Source organism: Apostichopus japonicus, chromosome 12 (assembly GCF_037975245.1).
Source record: "Apostichopus japonicus isolate 1M-3 chromosome 12, ASM3797524v1, whole genome shotgun sequence".
In the NCBI taxonomy this organism is placed as follows: Eukaryota; Metazoa; Echinodermata; class Holothuroidea; order Aspidochirotida; family Stichopodidae; genus Apostichopus; species Apostichopus japonicus.
In genome coordinates, this window is record NC_092572.1 from 28,360,291 (window position 1) to 28,375,579 (window position 15,289).

The following is a 15,289-nucleotide window of genomic DNA, read 5'->3' on the forward strand; positions in this document are numbered from 1 at the left end:
CTCCTTAATCCTTCCCCTCTCAGTATTTTTCATAAAATCTTTCTCAGTGTTTCCGAGAATGCTTTGTTTTTATCAAGTTCCATGCAGTTTCCCCAAAAAGTATTTGTAGGCAGTTCGAAAACTATTACTAGAGCTTGAATCTTCCAATTATTGCTACTAGAACTGTGACAAGAATCTCATAAAAAACAAATACTAAAAACAAGTAATGGCGAGTTAAGTTCTTGGAAGCAACTGAAATGGGGAAATGGTTTCTAATACGACATTGCGTCAATGACCATTTTCATACCCCTTTCGTTGTACACTGTATCAATATGCACTTTCCCTGCAACCACATTTCATACTTTAATATTCCATTTGCATTTAAAAAAAAAAAGCAGAAAAAGTGTGTGTGTGTAGATGACAAGTGAGGCAACCGAGGGAACTGAAAACTTAAATTCTTTAAAGTACTATTTACAAATGGATATGGTTTCGGGGGCACATTTTCATCAGAGATAATTTTCCTATCCCTCTAAAAGTTTTCTCCCCCACTTTCCTCAATCTTCAACCACTATACGCTTCCACGACACCTAATCCTTTTTTTTTTCTTGAATAGTTTTTACAATCTTCTAAGTCTCTGAAAGTATACACTGAAAAAGAGAAACAGACAAGCGTCCAATGTATAGAACAATTAAGAGATCAGAGATGTAGAATTCTTGTTTAAATGCACACTTAAGTACGATACTCCTTAATTTATTTCTTCTGTTGACCTTATCTGTTTGATTTCCTTCAAATATGCAACTTTACCAATTCTTATCGATGGTGTATTTATCACCACGTTTTTCCCTGTCGTGTTACACTTGACTGTCAAAGCATATACCCTACATATATATATATATATATATATATATATATATATATATATATATATATATATATATATATATATATATATATATATATATAGATATATATATATATATATATATATATATATATATATATAGATATATATATATATATATATATATATATAAAATGACTGGTTGTGTAATATGGCTCAATCTTTATCCCTTCCAAGGCAAATGCCCCTCCCCATTGTTTTCACATCACTTGACTTCCTTTCACGATACCCCAGAATATGCAAGATATATCTTTAGATTTTGTTACATACAGAAAAAATACATATACATTAGATATGATTTGTGTATGAACACACACCCTTTATTTGGTAAAGTACTGTAAGCCTTTAATCGCACAGATAGCTGTTGGTAAATTTCGCACATGATTCAACAAGTGACAGAACCTTATGTCTCAAATCAATTAAAATTAGTTAAAATCTTACATAGCAAAAAGAAAAGTAAAGAAAAAGAGAGTGTCACCAGTGTCCTACATCAGAAAGTGTATAAGTGTACATACGAGAGTGAAGGTTGCTTCTGCACCCTTCCAACACCTTGTTTCCCTTACCATAATCTACCAATGAGATGTACAATATATGTTTGTTTTATTTGAAATAACAAACATGGGTAGAGCATTTAATTGAGTACTTTAGTAAAAGTGTCTATATACTTCACGTCTCACATCTCATTTCTCAGTCTTATTGATTGTTATCATATACTCTTACACAACTCTTCTACCTACCTACCCCTAAGATATTTACAGCAATTGAATGATCATTTTATAAAATTGCTTCTCCCACTCTTCTACCAAGAAAAGATGCATTAAAAAGCAGACAGTCACAGTATTAAGAATACTTGAGAAAGATTTATTAGCCAAATGCTGTCATGTGACGAAATCATAACCACTGTTTGTGCAGGTCAAAGTAGGTCATAACATCTCACTTTGTCATTTATAAATGTGAGTGCAATGGCCAAAATGCTGTATTTAGGTTATTTGACATTGGATTCTGACCCTAGGATGTTATAAGTCATATGTGATACTACATCTCATACCCCGACACATACCGACCAGTTTGATGTCCACACATTTGACCATTGATAACATGACCCTTCGCATTTTACATAAATAAATGCATTGTGAGCTTCCATAGTCTGATACCCATGGATTTGGAAGTTTCCTCCCTTTTGTCAATTTAATACTCCTGTAATGACAGAAATGATATTTGGTCATTTGACCTTTGACACTAGTTATGTCATTAGTTACCGAGGTTATACATCCTACACCAAGGAACATACCCACCACATTTAAGGTCCATCATTAGCAAAACGCTTATACATACAAATTTAGCCAATCTGGACATTTCTACCTCCTTTGATTATTATATATACTTATTATGAGTAATTATTATATCATTATTATTTTATAATTATTATTATTATTATACATTCCTTTGGTGCTTTGCAATAATAAATGCACCATGGGCATACAGTCTGTGACATTATACATGGATTTGATTTTTGATTTTTTGTCACTTCACCTCTGACCTCATGACATCAGTAATCAGTAATCCACCGATGCCCAGGCACATACCCACCAAATTTGATGTCAATCTGCTTTATTGTTTAGGAGTGGTCACCAAACTTTTTTTGTACAAATTGTCGGACCTCATTTGATCACATGACATTTGGCCTATTACATTACTTAATGAGCTGCAAATTTGCAGAGTCTAAAATCCCACGTAGGTTTGAGGGCTTTCGCCATTTTGCATAATGGCCAAAATGCTTTTTAGTCATTTGATCGCTGAAGTCGTAAGTCACACAAGGCACTATACCCAATGCCGATGCACAGAATGCAGCTCCCTGGTGAGACCAACCAACCAAGTTTCAGTTCAGTACCTCAAAGGGTGTTATGTGGGCAGCAATTTTACTACCAATTTTGCAAATCAAGGTCGATAGGGTAAAATATCTCATCATCAACACACTACGTGTAGGGATGAGATAAGAGTCCAAAGTATTTAGAAATCTTGCTTGAAAATTAGGCCTACCTGATGCAAGTCCTGTAAAACAGCTGATATATTTTTTCTTGGGAATTGAGTGATGTAAACATTCCCCCTCAAATGGGGAGGTCCCTTTTTACCAAAAATAAGGTAATTTGCAGGAACATTTAAAAGAAAGTTATTGACAGGATGCTCCCAGATGAAACAACGTTCATTTCAAAGTCTGATTTAAACATTTTGGATGTGGGAATCTACAAAGAAAGGTTACCTTGCAAGTGAAAAACTGACAAATATTGCCAATTTACTTCAGATGGCGAGATCATATCATAAGGAAATAGATGCTGCAGCTGATATTCTGACACCATTGGCATTTAACACCACATTCAATGCTACACAATCTTTTGTCTGGTTATGACAAGGAGCACAGAAGGATGCAAACTATTCATATGTATTGGGTTTGTTATAACTACAAGGCAAAGTACTACATTGTCAATCACAAGTGTAATGAATACCTCCAGTACTATAAAAAAAAATGTGACTGAAATGGTAACTGAGGTCAAAGGTCAAAATCAAAGGTCATATGACTCAAAAAGTTACTTTTTGCTACACTATTACAAAGTCGAAGTATTGGATTGACTTGCAACCTTCACAGGTATAGTAGGTATGTCAAGTAATATAAAAACATGTGGTTACTTTGAAAACAAACATGAACAGTCAGGTTGAAAGGTCAATATAGGAAGGGACTGCTTGCTTTAATTCCAACGGAACCATTTAATTGACTTGCAACCTACACAGGTATGAATATGTTAAGGACTATCACATTATATGTAAGATGTAACTGAGATAATAGTCAAATGTCTGAGTATCAATTGTCAAGGCACTATAGCAAATCTTTGGGTATATAATACAATAATTTGTCAAAAGCCTATTAGATTACTGACTTCTGTACTTCTTAAACACTTCTTAAACAGGTGATGCCAGTGCACTCACCTAACAACCTGCACATGTGTTTCACAACAACATTTCTTAATACACTTAATGATGATGCAACCTTGTGTGTGTTCCCGCCCATATTCCTATGATTTGGTTGATGATGTGTTTGCAGACGTATTCGTAAGGTGTGATTGATCATTTGGCCTTTCGTGTAAGATGATCTCTTCTAGGAACTTAAGATAGGTGAGAGGTCAATTAAAGCAAACAAGTGACTTTCTGCTATGAATACAAGGACAAATGTTGAACAGACTTGACACCTTCACAAAGAAAGTAGAAAAACTGAAAGGTACACTACATTAAGCAATAATTCATTTAAGTGATTTTGCAATGAGATAACTCTGTGGATTGCCCTCTAGTTTATATTACTTTATTATGCTTAATGCTAGAGAAGTATGTTTTCAATCAATAAATGCATATAGTAATTAACACTTCTCTCCATGTGAAACTATAGTTTGATATATGGCATTACATAAACTTTTCAACATTGTGGCTACATTAGGTGGTCAGTCTATAGTGATATGCTCCACAAATGATCTCAGTGTCCACAAAACTGGTCCACACATAAGGTGGTAGTCATAGTAGTGCTCTACAGTCATAGATACTCCTCCAAAAATGGTCTCAGTGTCCACACAACTAGTCCAAATATTAGGTGGTAGTCACGGTAGTGCTCTATAGTAATATGCTCCACCAATGCTCTCATTGTTCACACAAATGGTCCACACATTATGTGGCAGTCACAATAGTGCTCTTTAGTCATACACGCTCCACCAATGATCTCAGTGTACCCACAACTGGTCTAAATATTAGGTGGTACTCACGGTAGTGCTCTATAGTGATATGCCCTAACAATGATCTCAGTGTCCCCACAACTGGTCCAAATATGAGGTAGGTGGAAGTCACAGTGATGCTCTATAGTCATAGATTCTCCTTCAATGATCTGTGTCCCTAAATTGGTCAAAGCATTAGGTGGTAGTCACAGTAGTGCTCTATAGTCATAGACGCTGAGCCAATGATGCCAGTGTCCACACAACTAGTCCAAACATTAGGTGGTAGTCACAGTAGTGCTCTAGTCATAGATACTCCTCCATTAATGATCTCAATGTCCACACAACTGGTCCAAACATTAGGTAGTAGTCACAGTAATGCTCTATAGTCATAGATGCTTCCACCAATGATCACAGTGTCCCCACAACTCAATACCCACCATGCCCTTGGATTCATTCTTAGCCATAGATGTATTGATGTTAAGACAGCTGGGTGATGCCTGCTCTGTGTCTCTGCTACAATTAATTACTATACCGCTGCTTCTCATCTAGCATAACTTTCAATGGCTACATATCTTTTCTGTTCACTTATCCATTGATGGCCGTTTCTGGTGTATATAAGGCAAATTCAAATGCTGTCTGAAACTTCTGGAGTTCGAGTAAACATCATCGTCTCTTCTTTACTGTATAGAAATCCAAATTGAATAATGAGAAATGAGAACGACTAACTGACGTCATATAAAGTTTCTTGTCATTGATCATTTTAAGAATCGCCTGTTTGATTTATTTCGTATCTGGTGATCATTGAGATCAGTTTTTTTGTTCTAAATGTAGTACTTTTAGCAACATTTACTCACATTTAAAAATGTTTAGGGACATTTCATCAGGTATTACTACAACTTTCTCATAAATTATTAACAATGTTCCTGTTGGTCAATTACCACACCTTGACAGTATTTGCATTTGACAAAGGTTTCATAGTAAATCAATTGTCACTAAACTCAATTACATTTAGTCATTCCACTATTAGATTTAACAAATAAATCAAATAATGAAAAAGAGGCAAAGAAAACCGTTTAATATCCGGACTAAATTTGACACATGATCCCAAACGAAAGTTAAAGGTGAACAGGACATTGGTAATAGCTAATGGCTAAAAGTGTAAAATGGCTTTGTTACATGAATTAGGTCAAGAACCTTAAATCACATTCCCATCTTAAATTAAGGTACATCAGTCAACATTAATTAGAAAGACACTGAATATATGTAACCTTGCACTTCTTAGCCAATCGCGTAAACTTAGCTCCACTGACTTAGCTGTCACAGATTTGGGTAAGAAGAAACAATGTCTCAAAAGCAGTGTAAAATGTGCACAATGCATACCTGGCATAACATATGAAGATCACTATGCTTTCGTAAGTGCTTGGATACAGCTGTTATATACACATCGCAACAGCGTAGGATTTGCAGAAAGAAACATCACAGGCTGATACAGTTCATGATATCATGTAAGCATCTATAAAGAACAAAAAAAAACATATTAAAAGCAGTTGCATCAATATAACTTTGTAATGTAATTTGGTACGAAGTACTAAAATTATTCTAATGGCGAATCCCATGTTCGAAATCTGATTGTTAACATTTCACTAATATATATTATGACAAGATAATTTGAGACGGTCTTGTATCTAGCGGTAGAAGACCAATCAATCTTGCTTATTAGTAATGAGACCAGAATAGATCAAACAGTGAAAATACAGTAATCTTTTGTCCCTTGTTTGATATTGCTTGCCAATTCCAATCGAGATCTCTGATCCAGTCATACCTACTGACTCTGGAATGATCAATGATATAAATGTTGTAAACATAACGACGGGAAAACTGATATGCATATTCATAGCTGTAACTATGATGGAAGCGCATTACAAATGCAAGTCTACCATTGATATGTTATGAATGTTTCAAGGTTATGATATCAGTCTAAAAGCTGAAATTTACAAATAACTAAATAGTAAATGAAAGTTGATACGCAACTGTAAAATGTGATCATTGCTTTAAGAGAGTTTTAGGTTTGTGACTATTATTTTCTCACATCCATTCAAGTCAGGTACTCTCAGCTCCCATTTTAAATATTTCAAATATGAGCTATCATACAGTAGTTACAATGTTTAAAATGTACTCACCTTGGCTTGACATATTTTTATTCCTACAAGAATCTGTCAATTGTTTGTAAAGAACACTACAAGTTGTCTCACTATCGTATTTCTTCCTCCAAGAAATGAGCACTTATGAGATCGCTTACGTCTGACAGGCAGAACGGATTGGCTGGATATTGGACGCTTTTACCTCAGTATGAACTCCCGCCTGTTTCTAGCCACTCATTAGCTTTCTTGTTTGATACCAGCCACTCATTAGCTTTCTTGTTTGATACCAGCTGAACAGGTGAGATGAGTAAAACAAATATTTAATGAAATAAAGTGGTCTATATGTAAATACGACAATATATTTTAATGCTGAATGGCTTTTCTTTATCAATATAAACAATTTTAAAGTGCTTTATGTGCATATCAAATGATACAGATACCATACACAGACAAGGGAGGAAAATCTGTCCACTTCATTAATGTGAAAGTTGTTAAAGTGAGATTCAAAACAGTATATTTGCTGTTATAATGTTGCAGAAGGAAATCAAGTTTACTTTAAATGGTAAAGTCGGTATCTGTAGCAGAAAGTAGTTTTATGTATGAAACAGTTATATATTTAATTGCTATGTTCCTTTGAGGTATAACATTAGATATTTACCTTGCTTGTACAGCATCTCTTGCAGGTCTCTGCGACCAGCTGCTTCTAAAGCCTCTCCCAGTACTCTGTGTGTGGCTTTACTGCCATTGCTGTGTTTCCAAGTCAACAACATCTGATACACAGTTTCCTTGTGTCCCTGGTTGTTATTATCTCTCTCAAGTATACAAAGCTCTGGGTCCTTTAGTCCAAGATTTCTACCTATATGTTTCCATTCTTTTGGAATTTTCCCGGAGAGATCCTGTAATATGATTAGATACATGAGTAGAACATACACAAACTAAATCAGTTCTCTATCAGGTCCCCTGTCAAAGAATTTAATAACGATTGATGAATTGATTAGAGAGTGAAGTAATATGAATCCATCGTGTTCCAATTATTGTTCATTTACAAATTATACTATAACTGACACCTGCTGTATATCATTTATATATATAATAAAGCATGATACAGAATGGCAGAGTTAACATGTGCGTCATGAGTCACTAAATTCCAAGAGTGGAGTCACTCAAAGCAGTTTGTGAATTTCCCCCAATTTTCCCACATTCCCCATCCAATGTAAATATGAAATTTCAGGAGAATGATGCAATCCCCTTGCTTAACACAGGTTTACAGAAAAGCCATTGAGAAATGTGCAACCTTCCAGAGGAAGGTATAGCATCTATAAATATTGCTTTGGCTAAATATAGGTAGTACACATTATGGGCAACAATCAACCAACTATAATTTTCACCTGCAGTTGTTAAAGTATATACTGTGACATGTTTGGTACTAACCACCTTAAATGACCTTTGACCTCTGAAGAAACAAAAGAGTTATTGGACTCCATTAGTATATTCAAGCATTCCATTTTGAATTTGATAGCTTACAAAAGTGTTCAGATATTTTGACCTCTGTTGACCTCAAATGGCCTTTGAACTAAAAAAAAAATCAATAACATGCATCCATGTGCTACATATGAGAATTCATCATATCTCTACCTTGCGAGTTTACAAGGCGTTTGGAATTTGACAAAGCGGCGAGAAGAGACGTGCCCGGTCAATCGTTTGCATTGTGCATTTCCAACTAATTAAGTCTCCGAGGGAACAAAGGATCTAATGAACATGCTAATATCAATTATTTATTGGAACTTTTTGATCACCATAAACACAAAATCTAATCATACAGCACCCCCCAAAAACTCATAGTTACCTAATTGCACTGAAGTTTGTAAACTCACTTCAACTTTACAAACTCAGGGAAACTGAAGCTGGACCCAAGACTAGAATCTATGCACATGACAATGGTTGAAGCTGTGAAAAGTTGTGCTTAGTACTTAATTTATTGTATGTAATCTCCAAAAGTTGACTTATGAACCAACATTGTGCCGGCTGTATCCTTCTTGTGTACAAGTTGATAACATGTGTGTCAGTTGTGAACATTGCAAATTGTTGACAAAAGGCGCACAGCCAGCATTTAATTGACTAACTCTAATTTGTTAAGGTCTTAAATAAAATGGCATGGCAAGGATTCATGAGGGCTTGGTCGTATGCTGTCAAATATCTTTATAAGTTACTGCATTCACTATTGTACAGTCTCTTTAATCTAACTGCAGCAAGAACATACCTCATAAAACTGAGGTATCATAAACAGCATCAGTACTAGATGGCAAGCATTTTAGTAGAAATAAATCATGATGTAATATATACAAGCAAACCATGGAACTTAAACGTCAAAGTAGGTATGCCTGAAGGGCCAGTATGGACTGTAAAGCACCAATTTATGTAGTATAAAAAAAGACTCTTTTATTAGGACAACAGAATCTTGTACATGTAAATTATTACCCTGAGACATCCTGTCCTGACTTCTAGATCAATGTTGTCCATGGGTTGTTTGACAGTTAGACTTTCATCACCAGTCTTCTGCTGTGACTGAGATAATCCTGCATCAACTACTTTATTAGAGCTGCTAGCTGCAGAATCTTCCACTCCAGCCTAACATCAGAAAACAAACAAATAAAATATAAATATTTATATTACACATGGACTTTTTACTTAAATTTTTTTTGCAATAAGCTATTTTCGATAGAAGCAACACGAATGCTTGTAAACATTACTTTCAAGCTTACAAATTGATTTAATTGTCACCCATTTTGAACTTTGAATTTGTTTGAATTCCGACAGTTCCCGCTTGTTTGGTAAGGGAGCCACATATTGCATTTCAAGACAAACATTTACTACGTGCCATTCACGATAACTAAGGCAATATGTAGAAAATATTTTCTTACCAACACTTTCAGGGCTAGGGAAGTTTTCAAAAGATGAGAACATGGATGCATTTGGACTTGACCTGCTATCAAATCCAGCCTGAATACACAGTGGAGGAAATGAGACAACGAGACCTATAGACCTTGTTAAGCAGATTGGAACTGTGGCCGACACTGGCAGTTACTGTGATGTTAGAACTTCCAACACTAGTAACAGTTCTGCAATGGAGGGGCCAGTCTGGTGCTTTTGTTTGTTCCTTTTTCTATGAAACCCTATTCCCTTCAGAAATAACATAATATTGTTTTCCCTTCCCTGCTCCTTTTCCGCTCTTCTTTTTGAACAACCAAATGCTCGGTACTCCAACATTTTCGACCAGCTTCCAAACAATCTCTGAGAGCAAGTGTACAGTTCATATGCAGAGAGGAGAATGTGTAACTTATGATGTGGCTGCAAGAAGGCATTTTGGAAGCGCCATTCTTTACATAATGGCTGCCAACAGAGGGTGTAAGAATATTAGTCTCTATGATAAGGTCAGTGAAAAACCCCAGGGTTTAAGTCTTCTTTAAATCTTGTGATTCAGTGTCTTAACCAAGTCATTTATTTTGACACATCAATACATCAGTCAATGTTTCTCAATTCAAGTCAAGTCAAAGGTAAAGTTTATTTCAGCAGGTTAAGACTGTAACAGGTCATTCGATTTTATCACAAGTCATATCAAGTCAAATGTTTCTCAATTTAAGCAAAGCTACAGGTAAATTTTATATCATTATGTCATGTCTATCACAAGTCACTTGACTTTAGTGCAAATCAAACCAAGTCACAAGTCAATGTTTCTCAGTCCAAGGCAAGTTGTAAGTCAAATTTAAAGGCAACTTATGTAGTCATACTATAGGTATAGGCATTAAAACACATCAACAGTTACAGGCCAACAGGTTATTTTTGTGTAGCTATGCTGGTATGCGGTGAATGGCATGCATCAAAGAACTCCAGCTGCATTGCCTTTTATTGAAAGTGACAATTTGGCCAATAACTAGACAGGAAATGAACTTTATAGTAAACCAGGTACTTTTAAATTCCCTCTCTCAATTAAATATCCTACATAGTATACATAAAAATACACGTAATCATGAAATAATTCAAATGGTAAATGTTCCGCCATGGTTACATGATACAATATTTGATTTCCTTCCATTTTACATTTCAATTCAGTATGCGCAACATCCAACATTGTCACTTGTGAGCAATATTTAACAGGCTCGCTTTTCTGTTTGCTACTGATATAGGTTTACAGTCGAAATTATCAATATTTTGGAAGATATTCTGAGATGATCAATAGACTGACCTTTACCATCACTGCAACTGTAGATTCATTATAGCGTCTCTTTTTTGAGTGTGGGACATCTACTGACTGTGATGGCACAGGAAAGCCTGAGAGGGATGATGATGATACGTCCTGCAGATAGATATGTTGAAATGAGTTATTAAACACACAGTTAGGATATTGCTAAATAAACCAGGCAGCCAGTTAGGCTTAGTGAATCCTTATTTGCCACATTAATATATATTTGATATAGCAGTGCAGACAAGATTGAAAATTTGACCACTGGTGAATTCACAAACTTTATGAGATTTCATACTTTCACTATGTTGACCTCAACAGACATTTACCAAAAAAAAACAAAGGAGTCTTGTATTTGAGCACCTCTATAGAGCAAGTATGAAGTTCATCCAAGCTTAACATTTGTTGTAAGACTGAAAGGATACATGTAATTACTAAAGCAGATCCACATTACATGTACAAACATGAAGTCCTATTGATTGTGTGGAGGTGAAAGGTCATTTGAGGTCAATATTAACTACCATGGTAAACTTCAATAATGTTTGCTTACAAGGACTTTAGACTTGTTGACCTCAATTCACCTATGAATTCTACAATTAACAAATATTGTAATCACTTTGGTGAATCCACATGGAATTATGTAATGCTGCTCTCAGCTTTTAGAGTTACCACGTTTTAGAGCTTTCCTACATTGCCTAATGACGCTTTCAATATGTAGCAATGCATAAAGTACTATCATTATCAAAATGCATTCACAAATCCTGTGTGCAAGTTCACACATGCTTTATATCATTTACCATAATTACCAGGCTTTCAGGCCAAGCTTACAGGAGGAAGAAATTTAACATAACAAATTGTGTGTTTTTATTCATCATGTCCTTGTACAAACATCACATCCTTTAAATTTATTTTTTATAATGATCACAAAGTCAGAATTATCATCCTTAAACCAGTGATGGCAAACTTGGGGAATCCCCTGCCACATTTGACTCCAAGTCGGCTGCAGTAAACAAAACTCACTTTGCCTTCTGCCCAATTTCCTTTAATTGGGTAATATTAGGCTTACAAAATTGTGGCATATTCGTGGTTATTTTCCCTCTGAATCCCCCACAGGGCTTTGAAATATATTCCAATGACATTGCTATGTATTTCTGTGCTGAAGCTAAAATAGCTATAAGAAGTTTCCGAAAGGTTTCCAGGCTTGAATCACCTGACACAGACATAAAATTCCTCTTCCTGACACGTGCTATTATTCTTCAAAGTCGCTACAAGGAAACAAGTCATATCTCAAAATTTACAAGTCCTGGGGGTTCCCCCCTCCCTAGACACTCAATACTGCTTTGAAATGCATTAAATATAAGTTGATTTCTCTCTTTCACACATATTTTTTGCTTTTAAAATTGCTGTTTGGAAACATAGCTCAGGTAGTAAATGCAGTCAATTTGCAAAAAGCCAAGTCAGTTCAGTGCTGTTTTTCTCTCTGAAACGTATTTTGTGCTTTAAACTTGTTTCTTAAAGACAAAGGATATCTGAAAATGCTTGAGCTACAAGGGGTTGGGTCCCTGGACCCTCGCAAGGTCCCTGAGATACACGCCAGAGAAATGTCATGGTTCAAGTTGCAATCATAAAGCAAATTGCTGCTTTTATTGGTTAGTGTTTCGAAATGTTGCTCAGCTAGTCACTGCAGTCAATCACAAAGAGTGGTTGGTCTTGAAGTCGGTCTTGAAATTATTTAATATCCCGCTTGACAAATGGTGAATGTCCGACCATGGCTATATGATACATTTTATTATTTCCTTCAAAAAAAATTATAAATTTCATTTCAATATGTGCAAATGCAACATCCAACATTGACTTGTGATCAGTACTTAACAGGCTTGCTTTTCTGTTTGCTGCTATATAATTTTCTGTCAAAATTTGCAATATTTTGGAAGATATTCTGAGATGATCAACAGAATGAACTTTACCATCACTACAGCTGTAGATTCATTAAAGCGTCTCTTCTTTGAGTGTGGGACATCTGCTGACTGTGATGGCGTAGAATTGCCTGAGAGGGATGCTGCTGATATGTCCTGCAGATAAATATGCTGAAATGAGGTAAGACACACAATATTATGTTGACTAGTAAACAGGTCGCCAGAATTGGGCATAAAAGTGATCCTTACTGGCTACAATTGAGAATATTGAATGTAAAACTGCAGCCAAGATAGGAAGTTTTAACCACTGGTGAATTCACAATATTTTCATACTTTGACATCTATTGACCTCAAAAGACCTTTCACCTTCTGATTCTTGAGACCTGACCTTTAGAAATTTGGTTGGGTTTGACTTTTGCAAACCTTAAATGATCTTTCACCTATACAAAATTGTGAAGCAATTTTACTTATCATTTGGATAATGTACCATGCATATATTACAGTATCTCTTCCGAACTTCTCAAGATACTTTTGATATTTGGACCTCAGCTGACCCCACATGACCTGTGACCCTCATCCAAAGTAATAGGATTCTTGTACTCACTATATGAAAGACACATGCTAAATACGAGAGCTAATAATGGTTTCCCATATGGAGATCCTCGTGTTTACAAGGATATCAAGTTTTGACCCCTGGAGACTTAAAATGAACTGTGACCTACTCCAAATTCTCTAAACACTTCAAAGTGCAGACAGATATCCTACCATGCATACATAACCTCAATTAATGCCCATGTTCTGGAGATTTAGACTGTTCACAATTTACGCTTGCTGGCCCCAATAAGCTAAGTCATTAGACAAGATTAAACCCATTTTTTTCCATGTTGAATTGCTAGATGCAATTCAAAGCACAAGAAATGTTGTTATTATTGTTAAGATTGCAAAAGCGTACAAAAGAAGTTGTGTTGTAGGACAGGACAATCCCATAACCAGAATAGCAGATTTGATATTGATCTAAGGCAGTAAATGGGACTGTAGTTTGTAACGCATGTGTGCGCGGGGAAAGAAAGCTCTAGGTGAGGGGGGGGGGACATGCATTGTCAATCGATTGCATTGTGTTTTTCCAACGAACTCAGTCTACGGGAATAAAGGACCCAATGAACATGTCAATATCTATTAAGTTTATAGGAACTATTTGATCAACATAAACACTTCTTGAGGGAACGAAATTTAATAAAACAGCGGAACCCCCAAACCTTGTCTTTACTAATTGCTTGCTGCTACTCAGTTTGCACACTCACAGAAACTCTTAGTATTATTTACGTGATTGCACTGAAGTTTGTACACTCACTTCCACGCTCAAAGAAACTGAATGCTGCACCCAAGACTAGAATCTATGCACAAGAAAGTGGTTGAAACTGTGGAAAGTTGTGCTCAGTACTTAGCAAACTTATTGTATGTAATCTCCAAAAGTTGACTTGTTAACCAACATTGTGCCGGTTGTATCCTTCTTGTGCACAAGTTGCTAACATGTGTGTTAGCTGTGTACATTACAAATTGTTGGCAAGAGGCGCACAATCAGCATTTAATGGACGCACTCAAATGTGTTAAAGCTCATTCACATACCATGGCACGGTTATATGAGGGCTTGGTCGTATGACAGAAATCTTTAGAAGTTACTGCGTTTACTATTGAAACATTTCAGTCTCATAAATGAAACTTACTGCAGCAAGGACATACTTCATAAAACTGATATCATAAAAGGTATCATAAACAGCATCAGTACTGGATGGCAAGCATTTTAGTAAAACTAATCATGATGAAATATATGAAAGCAACCATAAAGTTTGAAAATAAAAGTAGGTATACTGTCAGGGCCAGTATGGACAAACTGCAAAACACAAATTTGTGTAATATGCTAAAAAAAAGACTGTTTCCAGGACAACAGAATCTTGTTTATGTAAATTATTACCCTGAGACTTTCTGTTATGACTTCTAGATCAATGTTTTCTATTGGTTGTTTGACAGTTAGACTTTCATCATAAGTCCTCTTCTGTGACTGAGATAGTCCTGCACCAACTAATTTATCAGAACTGCTAGCTGCAGAATCTTCCCCTACATCCTAACAACAGAAAACAAAAAAATATAAATAAACTATGTTAACATAGACTTTTCAATTTGTTGATCCAGTGTTGCAACCAAGTCATATTTTGGTCACATAAATACACCAGTCAATCTTCTCAAGTCAAGTCACAGGTAAAGTTGATTTCATCAGGTCAAGTCTATCCCAGGTGATTGACTTCATTGCAAGTCAAATCAAGTCACAAGTCAATGCTTCTTAATTCAAGTCAAGTTCAACT

General features: G+C 35.7%; 1 protein-coding gene and 1 long non-coding RNA gene across 15 annotated transcripts in view; one reads left to right on the top strand and one right to left on the bottom strand.

Annotated features, from left to right (window-relative positions):
- Positions 1 to 15,289, bottom strand: part of LOC139977162 (uncharacterized) — a 293,518-nt gene that overhangs the window by 78,822 nt on the left and 199,407 nt on the right. The window contains exons 29-37 of one of the 14 annotated variants that reach the window (XM_071986342.1): positions 14,902 to 15,051; positions 12,981 to 13,100; positions 11,017 to 11,127; positions 9,252 to 9,401; positions 7,432 to 7,669; positions 7,038 to 7,063; positions 6,813 to 6,912; positions 6,013 to 6,145; positions 5,028 to 5,312 (exon numbers count right to left, since the gene is read on the bottom strand). The exons of 5 other annotated variants lie outside the window; for them this stretch is intronic. In XM_071986342.1, coding sequence (XP_071842443.1) covers positions 7,041 to 7,063; positions 7,432 to 7,669; positions 9,252 to 9,401; positions 11,017 to 11,127; positions 12,981 to 13,100; positions 14,902 to 15,051 — 792 coding nt within the window. In that variant the 3' untranslated portion in view covers positions 5,028 to 5,312; positions 6,013 to 6,145; positions 6,813 to 6,912; positions 7,038 to 7,040. Of the gene's footprint in view, positions 1 to 5,027; positions 5,313 to 6,012; positions 6,146 to 6,426; positions 6,464 to 6,812; positions 7,064 to 7,431; positions 7,670 to 9,251; positions 9,402 to 11,016; positions 11,128 to 12,980; positions 13,101 to 14,901; positions 15,052 to 15,289 lie in introns of those variants that run through there. 8 more of the 14 variants (XM_071986341.1, XM_071986343.1, XM_071986339.1 and 5 more) reach the window with 8 other exon arrangements.
- The window catches only part of LOC139977218 (uncharacterized), a 262,539-nt gene that overhangs the window by 31,131 nt on the left and 216,119 nt on the right, over positions 1 to 15,289 (top strand). The gene's annotated exons all lie outside the window — the stretch shown is intronic.